At 38.4% G+C, this 16,169-nt stretch overlaps 1 protein-coding gene across 1 annotated transcript; it reads right to left on the reverse strand.

Moving 5' to 3' along the window:
• Positions 1-1,936: 1,936 nt before the first annotated feature.
• LOC100736180 (granzyme B) lies at positions 1,937-5,238 on the reverse strand. Its single transcript, XM_003464758.4, has 5 exons — positions 4,986-5,238; positions 3,805-3,952; positions 3,216-3,351; positions 2,802-3,062; positions 1,937-2,194 (listed from the first exon to the last, which is right to left on the reverse strand). Exons 1-5 carry the CDS (start codon positions 5,194-5,196, stop codon positions 2,051-2,053), a joined length of 900 nt encoding a protein of 299 aa, XP_003464806.3. The 5' UTR covers positions 5,197-5,238; the 3' UTR covers positions 1,937-2,050.
• Positions 5,239-16,169: the final 10,931 nt, after the last annotated feature.

Genomic DNA, 16,169 nt, shown 5'->3' on the forward strand with positions numbered 1-16,169 from the left:
TTTGGTTTTCAGGCTCAAGTCAGAAGCTGATTTTTCCTTGTAAAGCTACACAAGACAATTAATTATGAGACCATGATGTAGCATGCTCTGTAAACAGATGGGAGAAGGCATGCCTTTGAGAATTACATGATCTCAGAGTAAGATTTAACTCTGTGCCACAAAAGAATGTAGTATTTTGTGTATTTGAGACATAGAGGCATTAAGATTGAGCCAAATTCTGCCAGGCAGTGTGGATATTAGTGACCTGCCCCTGCAGACCAAGGTGGAGGGAACGTTCAGCAAGGTAAAGCCAGCACCCACAGGACATTTGTTCAACAAAATGCCATGCATGTTGTATCCTCTAAGCTATGAATTTCTCAACAAAGATAAGCTTGGATAATATTAGGTATAATGGATGTATCCGTAACCATGATGACCTAAATACTACAGATATCTCCACATTTTCTTCTGTGGTGGCATCCATGACTCAAGTTTGATTCTTCAGAGGAGGGTCCTGTAGTGCTGACAGGGATTATGGTTCCCAGTAGGTTGACTGGATATGTGTTTCCTATAATTGGATTTTGTATGATAACATTTATATCTGTTTCTTTTCAAACAAATGAAAATAACCCTGCCTCATTATCTTATCACCTACAGGCTCCTGCTCCCCATGTGACAGATCCTCTTTTGAATGATTTAGCAACTTCATATCTGAAAAGTGTGTGACTAAGGTCATTTCTAAATCTCATACAATTTTGACGTGTCATGTGATAATGTTGATAGAAACTGTAAGCAGAAATATAAATAAGATATTTTATTTCACAGATTTTCCACATACGTCTCATGGGGTAATCTGGAGGATGGAGAGGGAGTTTATTTGGAAAGCCTGTGACCATTCCAGCTTCACTGGGATCTATTATTATGTTCATCATAGAACCTAAGACCTGGCACTACTTTTTGTTTTGTACCTAGGACTGAACTCAGTATCTTGTGATTGCCTGGCAGATGCCTTTGCAGATGAACTAATTCCCAGCCTCTGTCCTAGCACTTTGTATGCACTAATACAGAAACTGTTCCAGTCTTGTCACAGTCAGGAGGAGATTATATTTGTAATGCCAGCAAAACTTATTGAAATTCTCATAAATAAATTTCAATCTACCAAGTCCAGTGAAACTCATGGTGTGAATAAAGAGTTAAACCAGTATCTGTAGTTGTGAGGAACCAAGAGAGTCCTAAGTTCAGTCAGAACAATAGCTAAGCAGAATAAGGGCCACCACCCAGTGCTGAACCCAGGTTTCCTTAACTTGTGAAGAGAGACAGGTTTTGATCCTGGATTGGGAGATTTCAGGAGGTTACAATATCAGATCAGTGTGGCCTCGTAAGGTGAGTAGTTGGTAGACGGTGACAACTCTCAGAGGGATAAAAATGGGCAGCCAGGTGGCTGTAAGCCAAGGTTAGCCTTGATCTTAGAGGAGAATGGAGAAGGAAACAAATTTCAGGTGAAGGTGAAGAGTCATTCAGGTTGCCCTGCACTCCATGTGTATCCCTAAAGCTGTGGGAGAGAAATGTCCTGCTCAGGAATACCCTTCCCCTACCTAGCCTGATGGGGTCCAGTTGTGACCTCAGTGGTGCGTGGCTGAACTCCAGGACCCATGAAATCATCCCCTTCCCCTCTACATGTGACATAAAAGAAGTCGCATGTTCCCCTGGAGTCCTAGAAAGAAAGATGTCCACTTTTTCTTCAGTTGGTGCTTAACTATAGCCCTTGCAAAAAGAGGCTCTGGAGAAGCTAAAGTATATAAGGAAGAGTTGGTTAACAGTTTTGAGTGCGGATTTGAAAGGTATTGAGTAGAGAAGGAGTGGAGGAGGCTGAAATCATCAGAACTGTGTCATTGTCCTGCTTAGCACGGAGTTGGTCCCCATGAACCAAAGTAAGTGACTAAATAAGAAACTAGCCTTCCTACTGAGATGAAACATTTATTTAGTTGCTGGGATCTGCTCTATAGTGTTTCTAGACTCAGCTCCAGGTAAGATGGTTGCTCATAGAAGAGATTTAGTTTGCTGTGTGCAGTCAGCTCTGTTTCATGGTTTTCTTTATCCAGCTTAGAAACCGTGAGACTTTGGTGAAGACACGTGGTGTTGTTCCATTCTTTGGTCCATAGGAGACAATGCCCTGTGCCACATTATTACACACCAGGGGGCCTCCGGAGTCACCCTGTAAATAGAGAGTGAGTCTGTGAACCAGTGCACCACTTAACTTCTCACTTCCATTATTCCAAACCCCCTCATACAGTAATGATTGTAAGGTCTGCTTGTGAGAGATTAGAGGGAACTACAGGCTCTTAGCTGCTGAGCTCTGACTATGGAGATTTTCACTCTTGTAGCAGCCTTTGTGTTCATCCCCAGGTCTGGACCTCACCCCTGTACAGTAGTGAGGACCATTGATTATAGGCCAAGAAGGCTGATGAGCAGGTCCGACACTGAGCACAGAGGATGAGCTCATTGACCAAGAGGGCTGCTGTCTCAGAGGAGGTTACAATTCCTGCACACCAAGGAAACAGTTTTCTGGTTCCTGTGCCATGAGCTCAGGCAATGTGTTTACAAACGAAGCTTCCAGTTGTGTTTCCTTCACCAGAGGCCCCTTGGTAAAGTGGTAGCAGCTTTAGTACCTCCCAGCTCAGGCAGCTCCCTTTTTCTCTTTTCTGGGAGAAACACCACAGCCTGCTAGGTAAAGGAATCCATGATGCTTGGGTCTCCTGGTACTAGATCTGTCCCAAACACTCTTTCCCACAAAGCCAGGTGTGACAGATGCCTACTCTTACCTTAAAGGAAGCATTTTTAATCTTTGGGTCTCCAACACAAATCTCAGTAGCACGATCATAATACTTTGGAAAGAGGTCCTCACACTTCTCGTCCTTCTGTACTACCATCTCCACTTCTTGCAGTGTGCTTGGAAATCTTCCCCATGGGGACAATCGTCCCCATCCAGCCACCTGGCACCGGGTACCTGGCTTCACCTGGGTCTTGCCCTTGGGCAGCCTGAGGAGCTGCACAGCTTTAGTCAGCTTGGCCTTTTTCTCCAGCTGGCGGAAAATAAGTATGGAAGTCCAGTTCAGTGTATGATCCTGGGTATACACAGTGTGATGGACATGATGGTAAAGAGAGTAGGGGCAGGGTGACAGTGGGAGTGGCAACCTTTTTGAGGAGAGAAAGAGCCACAAGGACATGTGCCTTACCTTCAGCAGCATGATGTCATTGATGACGATTTTCGGATTATAGTCTTGGTGGGGAAACGCTTTTTGTACACGGATGACCTGCTGAGTGTCCTCCTGTTCCTTGATGTTGTGGGCTCCCAGGGTGACCTTAATTGGGCTGCACAAAGAGGAGTGGGTTGAGTGATGTGGAACCACAGAGAACACAGCCCTAGAGGTGTGAAGAGCAGACTACAGCTGTTACAGGGTGCAGGTGCATATGACAGAAAGCCACCTGGCTGAGTGACTGTGCCTCCTTTTTCTTATTACCAAGGGCACTTGGGCACCAGAGATAATCAGGGGTCAGTGCCTCCAGGAAAACACATGAAAGCGCTTTACTCTGCATGGTTATGCCAAAGCATGGTCGTGGGTCTACACATATCAAGCTTGGTTATCCTGGTTTTCCTTATGTCAGGAATTCTTTGGTATCAACTTGCTTATCTCCCCTTGGATGGCACTTTCTCACCCTCAATGAGCCTCCTGCATGTGTGTCTCCAGGAGCTCTGGAAGCTCCTTGGGAAGAAGGGCTCTGGGAAGTGTTTCTGGAGATTGTGGGCTGTGTTTACTTTCTTACCTCCCAAGACAATGAGCAGCTGTCAGCACAAACTTCTCGTGTATCAAGAAACCACCACATGTCGTTAGAGAATGGTTATCCCAGCTTTCAAGGTAGGCCATGTAGGGCCGGGAATGGGGTTTGGCTTCATGTCCCCCAATGATCTCTCCTGTAAAACAGAAAGACTGTTTGTGTGCAGCCACTGAGTCACTGAATGAGCATCTTCTTAGTAGGTGCAGAAGCGCTGGGCATTTAGGAGCTTGTGGGTGTCTGCAGTCAGCAGGAACCTAGAAGAAGGAACCTCAACTCCTTTTCCAGAGTGAGGGAAATCACATCTAGGTCTACAAATCTTTTTTCTCCATTTGGTTGGAGATGAATATACATATCTGGGGAAAATAAAACCCCTGAGCTTTTCATCATTCCTCTGCTGACTCTTTATTTCCCTTGAGTATCTAAAACCCTTCTGAGTCCTGTGACTTCTAGGATGGTAATGCTTCCTCCTGGCAGGGCTTCAGGTGTACTGTGGATGTGGTCTTATCCCATTCTCTAGGGCCTTCAATGTAGTGGGTGCCTCAGAACAGTTCACTGGCTGCCTGAAAAGCCAAAGTTAGAATCTGGATGAAATTTGGTAGGGCAGTGCAGATGGGATTATGGAAAGCAGAGAAGTTGGAGTCTACCTCTGTGACTCCTACTGGAAAGCAGAGGAGCCAGTAAAGGCTTGAGAAGAAAAGAAGAGGTGGATATGGGGACTAGGACTGAGAAAAGGCAAAAATGGTGTTCTGAAGACAGATTCTATCCATTCTGAGGTCTCTGAGCTCTGGGCATCTCTGCTAGGCAGTTGATGAAGGCAACATCTTTTCCCTCTCCTGACATGGAAGAAAGGCCATTCTGCCCAGTCCAGGAGCTTTTGGTATTTTGTCTTTCTTACTTCTTACCACCTGCATGAACTTTGGGGAATGGCCCTCTTTCTAGATGTCCAAGGCATGGCTTATTGAGGGGACAGTATCCACTGGCTCTCCTTAAGAATAGCCTCTCATAGCTTATGAAGTGTCCTACCTGAGGTTCTCCAATCTTGTGGGATTGGAGTTCAGGTTCAGAGCAATGCTGGCAGACAGAAGAATCAGGAATGTGCACAGGGACAGAGGATCTATGTGCTCTGTGGAATGGGATTGGGCCTCTGGAGGGTGGAGAGGGTCACTTACCTGCCTTTGTCCTGGGGGGCAGAAAGAAAGCCAACAGGATCAGGAGTAGCTGCATCATCCCAAGAAGGGTCTCCAAGCCAGAGCTTTTGGAGCTTTGTCCATGTTGTCTTTTAGCCTCCAGCAGAGGAAGGGGGAGGAGTTGGCTCAGTGATCTCATGTTTCCCACTGTTTTGTGGTGCTTCATCCTGGGTGGCCTTCTAGGAAAGTACATTACTCCCACTGCCTTGCCCTGAAGACATCTTCTAAGTGTTCATGTGAGAATTGTTCAGTGACCACAGCTGATGATTCACAGTAAACCACGTGTTCTAGGCCTTACCAGGAACCCAAGAATGCAAACTGAGCCCTGTAGGTTGTGGTATTTGCCAGTAAAGCCTCAGAAACCTGGGTTCCCTGTGACAGAATTATCAATGCTAGACTTCTGAGTCATCAGTATAGGTTCTGCAGATGAGCATTAAGTCCAATACCTGTGCTAAAATCAAGCATATTGGAGGGAGAGCTAACCATCTAGTGAAGGAAACAGAATCCCAGTAACCCATTTTCAGGAAGGCCATGGTGGAGTGCTGTACAAACAGAAACAAATCATGGCCACCATTGACTAAGTCTTTCTGGTGACTCTTACATCATTATAGCCATCTTCCAAAAGAATCCTAAACATCTTTTTTTACATATTGGAAATATTCGGTGTGATGGAGTCCATCTTTCTTCTCAATATTTTTAAATAAAATTTCTGTACTTGGTGTTTATTGTTCTAAATTAGCAAATTACTGTGGGTTTTAGGATTTCAATTCATAAATTGACATAGGTTACTCCTACTTGGGTGAGCTGTCTTGGACTCCATTCAAACTATCTGAACTAATGGTGGAAAAGTATTGGTTATTTGAAGGATAGTCAGGTCATTCAACTGCTGATGCTTCGTAAACTTTCTCTGTCAACTTCAGTGACTTAAGAGAAGCTTAAGAAGTTTTGAGTGTGTTTGGGTGGGGCTTTGAGGTGTGACCTTGGGGTCTATATCTGGGGATTGGTCCCTTGTTTTTAGGTCCCTTGTTTTTCCTATTCTGTGCTTCCTGGGCTGTATGAAGTGAGTTGCCTTCTGCCCTAGTGTTTCAGACTTGGAGCCAGTTATCATAAACTAAATCCTCTGATACCATGTTGTTTGAGGGATCATTGTATCTATAATTAGTTGGATTCTGGTGATTTAAGTTTCCTCTTTATGTTTCTATATTTTACATTTTTTTTCTATGAGGAATATTATGTTTGAGCATTTAAAATTCCAGTGAAGGTGTCTACCTTGTTAATAGAGAACCACCAACATTTATCAAAGCTGGATTTGTTTTTAAGTTTACTTCGTGAATATAAATACTTTAAAAATAAAATTATCTTTCTGATTATAAATAGGATATATATTAAGAAAATTCAGCCAGTCAAAAGGAAAGAATAACATTTATTTGTCTGCCTCCCACAGATAGTTAAAACCCTTACTAGTTTGTGTTCGGGTTATATGATTACATTTATTGTGAGGAGTTGGTGTGTAACACATCTTACTTCTTTTTAGTCCTCCTCCTGTCCCCTCTCCTTCCCTTCCCTCTGTATCTTAGTCCTCTTCTTATTTGTAAAAGATCTATCTCTCTGTTTCCTATTATTTATCTTTTGTTTTGCTCTTTTAGTTATACTTTATATTTCTTAGGAAAGAGAATCCATGTGATATCTAAGCTGTGTGAATATTTTATTTTACTTAACATCTTGGTCTCAAAATACATCCATTTTTCTACAAATGACTCATGTTTATCCCTCTTTATAGAAGAGTAGTGCTCCATTGTGTACAAATACCACATTTTCTTTATCCATCTATTGATGAACAGCCATACAGGTTGCTTTCAAGATGTAGCGGTTATGAATTCTGCTACTCTGAACATGGGTATGTGTGAGTGAATCACTCTAATAACAGGTCTGTAACTTTTTTAGGAAGATACGTAGAAGGGGAGCCACTGGGCTGAATGGAATTTCTACTTTTACATTTTTGAGAATTTGCCATACTGATTCCCACAGTGACACAGACTACTAAACTCATGTAGTGAGATATATTAAATACTCAGGACAATGCGGTATATACAATGCAATTTACTTCTTACTGTATTTCTTCTTATTTATCTCTATAATTTAAATATTGTAACTACATTAAAAATCTAGTCAGTGTAACCAGAGAAACTATCTCCTAGTTTAAAAAAAAACTCAACATGCAATTAATTTCTAAAGGTGCAGATTTTCAGGGCTGGTGATATAGCTCAGTAGCACAAAACCTACCTGGCAAGTGAGAGGTCCTGAGTTTGATTTTCAGTTAAAAAAAAACACAACCAAACCCCCAAAAAACCCTTAAAAACTCAACAACATCAATGAACAAGAACAAGAACAACAAAACCCATTAAAAACACTTACAGTTATAGATTTCTAAAAAAGCAACATAAGCAAAGAGAAAAAATTAAAATTACCTGAATGTAATCACTCATTGAAAATTAGGTTTAGTATCTTGGAATATGATCTAATGTATTTTTGATGTAATATTTGAATTTTTAAATTTAAAAAGGAATGATGCTAAACAAGATAATAATCTATTTTTTAAAACTGAGGTGAAATTAACATAATATACAAGTGACTATTTAAAATCATATAATCTAGTAGTATTTAGCACACTCAAAAGTGCACTCACAATATTAAAATTTTTCCAGCACCTCAGAACAATACTAATATTAAAATATTAATATTGTAATTTTATTAATTGTTACTATTGTTAATATTAAATATTATTAATACCATAAATATTAAATAATCATTCCCCATTTACCCTTTACCTCACCCTCCTCCACACTGCACTGCTAATCTTTTGTCTATTAATTTGCATATTCTGAATATTTCATAAAAATTGAATCACCTGCAACCAACTGTGTGTGGTATCTTTCACCCAGAATAATATTTTGGATCCCCATCCAAACTATACTGTGTATTAGTATCTATTTCTTTGTATGATCATTTTATGTTTCAAGTATAATTTTTCCATTCACTTGTGAATAAACATTTGGATGATTTCTGTCTTTTTGTCATTTTGACTAAAGTAATAAACATTCATGCACAAATTTCCATGTGGACAACACTTTCTTAATTCCTTTTAAGTATATCAATGAGAGGAATTTCAGGTCACAAGCTAATTCAATGTTTAACTTTTTGAGGAATTGCCAAACCAACTGTCACTGTGGCTGTCCCATTTTACATCACACCAGCAATGTATGCAGGTCCCTAGTTTTTCACATGCTTCACAAAACTTTTTACATCATAATTATGTTTATTATGGGAGGTTGAATCAGTATCACATTGTGTTTATGAATTGCATTTCATGACTACCAGTGTTGAGCATCTTTTTGTGTACTTGCTATTCATTGGCATATCTTGTTTGGAGAGATGTCAATTTATTTTATTTTTTATTTTAAGAAGTAAATATAAAGCAAAACTTCAAAACAATGTAATAGGAGAATAATAATAAGTAATACAATGTGTATTGTTATTTTCAAAGTAGTACAAGATATAGGCATGAGTACAAGATATAGGCATGAAATATTGTCCATATAATATTAGTACAACCTTTCTTTCCAGTAAATGGAGAAAAATTGTACTAAAACTTTCTTAACATTTTATATCTATATACATATATACATATATAATTTTCCTTATTCCTATTTCCTTTCTCCTTTCCTTCATCATAGTTTCTCTTTCCTTTTAAAGATCTTCTTTCAAATTCACAATACCTATGGTACACTTTGGATCTTATTTATTTGTTGAGCTTCTCATACTAGTGAGACAATATGATGTTTACACATGTGGGTCTGATTTCTTTCACTTATGAGTATAGTCTCGAGTTGCAACTATTTACCTATAAAAGTCTCAAATTTATCCTGCTTTATGGCTGAGTAGAACTTCGTTGCATAGGTAGTCAACATCTTTTTATCCACTCGTTGCTTGGTGGACATTGTTTTGTTTTCAAGATTTAGCTATTACAAATTGTGCTCCTATAAACATGGGTGCACATATGCTACTGTGGTATGATATTTTAAATTCTTCAGGGAGGATACCCAAAAGAGGAATAGCTGTGTCAAATAGGACTTCTCCTCCTATTTTTTTTTTTGAATCTCCACACTGATTTCTGGTGGACACCAATCTATACTCTCAACAACAGTGAAGAATTGTTACATTTTACCCACAGTCCCTCCAGTGTTTATTATTGGCTGATTTCTTGATGATAGCCATTCTTGCTGGAGTGAGATGGATTCTCAGCATTGTTTTAATTTGTGTCTTTCAGAGGACCAATGATGATGCATACTTTTTCTTGTATTTATTTGCCATTTGTGTTTCTTCATCTGCGAAATCTACATCATCTCAGATGCGCATTTTGGATTGGGTCTTTGAATTTTGAGGGCCTGCATTTTTAAAAATTCTTTATATGATCTGGATATAAATCTTGCCTCTGAGGGACAATTGATTATACATTTTTCTCACTCTGTGGGTTGTCTTTTCACTCTGTTTGTGATTTATTTTGTTCTGTCTAAGCTTTTTAATAAAGTAAGATCCCATTTGTTGATTATTGTAGTATTTCCTCTGTGATCTGTGTTTTGTTTGTGAAGTCTCTGCCTCTACTTACGCCTTCAAGATTTCTACCTATTTTCTCTTCCAGTAGATTTTGTGTTTCTGTTTTAATATTTAGGTCTTTGATCCATTTTGACATTAGTTTAGTGCATGGTGATAGATACGAGTCTAGTTTTAGTTTTCAGCATGTACAAAGCCAATTCTTCTGACATCATTTATTAAAGAGACTATCTTTCTTTCAGTGAATATGTTTGGCCCTTCAAACATAAGGTGGTTGAGTGTTTTGGAGCTGTATCTGGATCTTCCATTCTGTTCCACCGATTCTCAGATCTGTTACTTTGCCAGTACCATGCTGTTTTTGTCACAGTATCTTTATAGCATAATTTCATATCGGGAATTGTGATGCTCCCTTTCTTGCCTTTGTTGCAAAGAATTGCCTTTGCTATTCTAAGTCTCTTCTGGTTCCACATGACTTTTAGGATTTTTTTCTGTAATTATATGAGATAAACTATTGTAATTTTGATCAGAATTGCATTAAATATGCAAAAAAGTATTAGAAGTATGGCCATTTTCACTATATTGATTCTTCCTATCCAAGAACAAAGGCGATCTTTCTATTTCCTTTTTTTTTTTTTTTTTTTTTTTTTTTTTTTTTTGTCTATTTCCTCTTTATGGGTACCAGGGATCGAACTCATAACTGCCTGCTTGCAAGGCAGGTGCTTATGCCGCTGAGCTAAATCTCCAGGCCCTATCTTTCTATTTTCTGATGTCCTCTTCAATCTCCTTTTTTCAGAGTACTGAGGTTGTCAGTTTAGAGGTATTTTACATCTTTTGTTAGGTTGATTTCTAGGTATTTCATTTTTAGGGGTGCTATTTGAAAGGTATTGTTTCCCTAGTTCCTCTCTTAGTGAGTTTTTTATTTGTGTACAAGAAGGCTATTTAAGTGTTGACTTTACATCCAGCTACACTCTTGAATTTGCTTATTAAATCTAGCAGCCTTTAATCGACATTTTTGGGTATTCAATGAGGAATACCACATCATCAATGAATAATGATAATTTAATTTCTTTATTTCCTGTCATTATTCCTCTTATTTCTTTTTTGTTTCTAATTACAGTGGATAAAGTTTCCAGAACTATGTTGAATAAGAGAAGAGACAGTTAATATCCATGTTTTGCTCCCGATTTTAGAATGAAAACTTTCAATTTTGTCCATTTTTTTATGATGTTGGTTATTGGTTTCTCATTGATGGCTTTGATCAGATTGTGATAAAGATCACCTAATTCAATTTTTATAGGGTTTTTTTATCATGAATGAGTGTTGGAGTTTGTCAAAAGCTTTTTCTGCATTTGTAGAAGTCATCATGTGTTTTTGTCCTTGGTTCTGTTAATACGGTATATTATATTTATTGACTTGTATGTGTTGAACAATCCCTTCATCCTTGGGAATACAACTTGGTCATGGTGTATAATCTTCTTGACGGTTTGCTGCATTCTGTTTGCCAGTATCTTACTGAGGATTTTTTGCATCTATGCTTATTAAGGAGATTGGCTTGTAGTTCTCTTTCTTTGTTGGTTCCTTCTTTGGTGTTAGGATCAGGGTAATGCCTGCTTCCAGGAATAAATTTGGGAGTATTACTCTCCTTTGAATTTCATTAAAGAGTGTGAAAAGTATTTCTGTTAGTTTTCCTCTAAATTTCTGCAAGAATGCAGCAGGGAATCCATCAGGACCTGGGCTTTTCTTTATTGGTAGGTTTTAAAGTACGTCTTTGATTTCATTGATTGATATTGGCTCATTTAGGATTTTTATATCTTCCTGATTCAGCCTTGGTAAGTCATCTGTATCTAAGAATCTGTCCATTTCTTCTATATTTTCCCTCTTACTGGAATACAAGTTCTCAAATTAGGTATATATGATCTTCTGTATTTCTGCAGTGTCTGTGGTGATTTCACTCTTTTTATTCCTAACTGTCTGGATTTGAGTCTTTTTTTTTAATGAGGTTTGCTAAGTGTTTGGTGATTTTACTTAATCTTTCAAAGAGACAATTGTTTGATTCATTGATTCTTTTATTGTTTTCTTAGTTTGCAATGCATTAATTTCTGCTCTGATCTTTACAATTTTCTCCCTCACCTGAACTTTGGACTCGGTCTCTTCTTGTTTTTCTAAAAGTTTGACGTTCAATATTAAGTTATTTGTGCTTGCTCTGTTTTCCTGATGTGGTTATTCACTGGTATTAATTTTCTGCTTAGGACTGCTTTCATTGTATCCCGTAAGTTCTGGATGTTGTAATGTCATTATCATTTAATTGTAGAAACTGTCTAATTTCTTCTTTAATTGTCCAGGAGGGTGTTGTTTAATTTATATGTGTTTATGAAGATATTCTGGATTCTTTTGCCATTGATTTCCAATTTCTTTGCAGTATGGTCTGATAATATGAATGGGATAAGTTCAATCCCTTTTAAATTACTTAAGCATGTTCTATGAGCTAGTGTATGGTCCACTTTGGAGAACATCCCATGTACAGCTGAGAAAATTGCATATTATGACGTTGTGGTGTATAACATTCTTTAGACATCTACAAACTCAATTTGTTTAAAAATTCAGTTCAGTTATATTTCATTGTGGACTTTTTGTTTAGTTGATCTGCCTTTTTGTGACAGTGGGGTTTTAAAACACTCCAATACAGTTGTATTGGAGCTTACTTGATTTTTTCATGTCTGTTAATATTTGTTTTATATAGTTGGGTGCACTGGTATTTGTTTCATATATATTTATAATTCTTATCACTTCCTCTTGGATTATTCCTTTTATGAAGATTTGGTGTCTTCTTTGTCTCTCTTTGTCAGTCTTGGCTTGAGAGTCAGCTTATCAGCAAATAGAATAGCTATCCTTGTGTTTTCTGGGCTCCTGTTACAAAGAATATTGTTTTCCATCCTGTGATTTTCAGTCTATGTATTTCTTTTTGAATTAGATATGTTTCTTGTAAGCAGAACATTGTTGTTGCTTCTTTTTTGTTTTTGTTTTTTGTCTTTTTGAGACAGGGTCTTGCTACGAAGTTCAAGTTGGCCTTGAGCTCACTTTGTAGCCCAAGCTGGTCTTAAACTTGCAACAGTCCTACAGCCTCAACCTCCCAAGTGCTGGTGTTTTTTGCTTCTTGATCAGTGCTGCTAGTCTGTGTCTTTTGACTGGTGATTTGAGACCATTAACATTGATGGTTATAACAATATGTATTAACTTATCCATGTAATATTATTTCCCTGTTGTAGGCTTTCATTTTTTCCTCCCTGTGTTTAATTGTTTACCTTGCCTAGTGGATTCCTTCTGTCGGGGTCCATGGAGTTGTAGTCCTTGTTATTTCTTTCTAGAACGTCCTTCAAAACATTTTGAGTGCTTGTTGTTACTCATGAATTTACTTAGGTGTTTTTTGTCATGGAAATATCTTATTTGTCCATCAATTTTGAAAGAAATTTTTGAGCACACCAATCTGGGTTGTAGGTTGTTTTTCTTTAGACTTTAAAATACTTCACTGCAAGCTCTCCTTGACTTAAGGGTTTGTACTGAGAAGTCAACTTGATTCTGATTCATTTTCCTTTATATGTGTTTTGTTTCTTTTCCCTAAAAGCTTTTAAGATTTTTTCCTGTGTTGAATTTCTGGACTCTTGACTTGATGTGCCTGGCTGTGAATTTTTCTTTGATCATGGCTATTTGGAGTTCTATATTGCTCAGTTATCTGTATGTTAAGTTCTTTTTCCCTACCAGGGAAGTTTTCTGTGATCAGACATAATGTTTAAGTGCTTTTTATATTATGTGCATCCTGTTTAAGTGCCTTTTTATATTATTTGCACTACCTCCTTTTTTAATTGATTCAAATTAACCTTCAGTTATTCTTCTGTGAAGTATATAGCAGCTTCTGAACTGATTTCTTGCTATTTTTCTTTGTTTGTTTTTGGTACTGGGAATTGAACTCAGGACCTTGTGCTTGCCAAGCAGATGCATATGCTTCTGTGATATGTCCCTGACCCCTCCCTCCCTATTTTTAAGAAATCTGTCTTTTCATTGATTGCTAACTACAAGGCTGTCTTGTGTATCTAGATTCTGTCTTCACATTGGCTCATTCTGCTGTGGATTCTTTCAGAGCAATTTTTATTCTCTGGGATATCTCCTTAAATCTGTCTTACGGATTCCATTTCTTTACAATGTTGGGCTTTCCTGACTTCCATAATTTTCTTAAGCACTTCTATTTTTTTTTTTATCTGTATCTGCTCTAGAGTCACTAAATATGGTTTTTATTGTGGACACCATCTCTGCAGTTATGTAATAAATTGTTTCTAATTTGATTTTTTTCTAGAGTCTCATTCAATTGCTTTGTTGTTACCACTTCAGAGAAGCCACATTGGTGGCTTTCAGATTGCTCCACCTCGTTTCCCCCCGGGTTTGCCTTTGGTGAACTGTATGTTTGAAGTTGCATCTTGCTTAAGTGTCTTCTTATTTTCTTTTCTTTTCTTGTTTTCTTTTTTCTTTTGTTTAGTTTAGTTGCTGGCTTGATGCTTGTAAATTGCCTATTGTGTGTTCCTTTATTCCTAATATTTAGAATCTTTAAAACATGACTATTTCTCTGAGGTATCTTCCAGGTGTAGCTGAATTTTGGGTTCTGAGTCTGTTGGAAGATCCTACCTCTGAAATTTGTTGGGAATAAGACGTTGCTGCCTGCTTGGCCCTAGTCCCTGGCTCTTTGGCATTGCCCTGTAGTATTTTCTATGACCTTTAGTCAGTCTCAGTTTTGGAATATGAAGAAGAACAACTGGTTAAAAAATTATGACACTTTTGGCTAATATTGTATCATTAGCAATAACAATGGCATCAAATGTAGCCTACAAAATGACAAACTGAGGTAACCATTAATTTGCCACCTTTAAAGGCATGAACTAGATTTGTGGTTATATAATAAAATCTAAAACAAATCAGAAAATTATATGCAGTATGTAAGTTCCTAGCACGTCACTTTTACACTCAGGTGTTAAAATTTAAAAGTGGTTAGGGAAAAAGTAGAGTAAAAAAGAGGAAAATATTAGAAGTAAGGCTGGAGGACAAGGAAGGATCACACTACCTTTGGGGAACTGGTGCAAAAGACAGGAAGAAAAGAGAGAAGAAACAAATACAAGTAAGAATAGAACTGAACAACAAGCACAAAGTGTCTGGAAACCACACTCACACTCCTGTAAGAACCAGATCAAATAATGAAGGAGAAACAAAAACAAAATGAAGTAAAACAAAACAAAAACCCACCACCCCCAGAACAACAACAAAAAAACAAGAGCGAGGAAAAATGAAAGCGTACTTCCAGGCTCATCTCTGCTGTTACTGGTAGACAATGTGTGGAGGCAGTGCAGAACTTGCTTATTTACTCTACCAAGCCAAAAACAGTTTATGGTAGCGCAGTAGATAATCTCAGTGAGCCTGCACTTTTATTTCCCCTGAAGTTCAGGCTATTTTCTGGCCTTGGAGGCTGAAAGCAGACCAATTCAGCTTGAAGCAGTCAGGGAACCTTCTGTGGGCTTGAACTAAGCTGGGAGCCACTAGACTGACCCAGCAGTTGTTCTGAGTTTTAAGCTCAGTTGGTCCTTCTCCAAGATGGCCCCCAGCCATTTGCTGTCTCCTGTGAGATGGCTGAGCTCTCAGCACGCACCCCTGCTGGTGCAGTCCTTCATACCCACTGTTCACTTCACTTCTGTGTCTCCTGTGGAGGCCTCTGGTGTTGCTAAGCAGTCACAATGTGTCCACAGATTTGAAACATGCCTCTCACTTAGTGAGGGCCGACTCAGGGAGAAGGCTCTGCTGACTACCTCCTTCTGCTTTGTTGAAATTTCTCTTTGCTTTCTCCATGAGCTTCCCTTATTACTTCATTGCCTCCTGGGTCCAATTGTCTTGTCTTCCTCACATTGCTATATTCCACTGTATGAATGGCAGCTCTCAGAGAGGTTCTTTCTCTGCTGATTACTACTCCACCATATTCCTGGAGGTTCACTTTTCAGAAGGCCAGATGCCGTACTTTTCCCAACAAATGAAAAATGCAAGTGAATCTCCAGAAATGTATCTTCCCAAGAAGGCTTGCAGGGGTGCTGTAGCTGCCACTGTTGGCAAATTTTGAAGAGCTGTGTCTTGGAGCATGCAAGACTTGCTGCTGCTGGGAAATGTTTGTTGCTATTCCCTTTGTAGAATTTTTAAATTTCTCTCTTGACTTTTTTTTGAGACAGGGTCTTGCTACATGGTCCAGGCTGGTCTTGAACTCACTATATAGCACAGGCTGGCCTCAAACTCATTGCAATTTTCCTGCTTCCATTCCCAAGTTCTAATACTACAGGTGCCATGATGATGATATTCTCTTGATATTTTTGATGAACACGTAAATGTGAATTATTTGATTTCCATATGATTATATAATGGATTGTTTTGCTGTTATTTCTAATTTTGTTCCATTGGTATTTGATAAAATGCAAGAAAAATTTTTTTTTATTTACGAAAGCTTGGCTTATGGCCTAAAAATTATGATTTGTT

The sequence above is a fragment of the Cavia porcellus genome, unplaced genomic scaffold (genome assembly GCF_034190915.1).
Source record: "Cavia porcellus strain 051 isolate PalLab524CR breed Dunkin Hartley unplaced genomic scaffold, mCavPor4.1 scaffold_1, whole genome shotgun sequence".
Lineage (NCBI taxonomy): Eukaryota > Metazoa > Chordata > Mammalia > Rodentia > Caviidae > Cavia > Cavia porcellus.

What these genes read in the sequence shown, in the direction of transcription:
- LOC100736180 (XM_003464758.4), bottom strand. Translation starts at nt 5,196, where the DNA reads ATGTACTTTCCTAGAAGGCCACCCAGGATGAAGCACCACAAAACAGTG. An exon ending in GCCCCCCAGGACAAAGGCAG is followed by an intron (nt 3,953 to 4,985) that starts GTAAGTGACCCT and finishes TCTGTTTTACAG; the next exon opens with GAGAGATCATTGGGGGACAT. An exon ending in TTAAAAATGCTTCCTTTAAG is followed by an intron (nt 2,195 to 2,801) that starts GTAAGAGTAGGC and finishes CTCTATTTACAG; the next exon opens with GGTGACTCCGGAGGCCCCCT.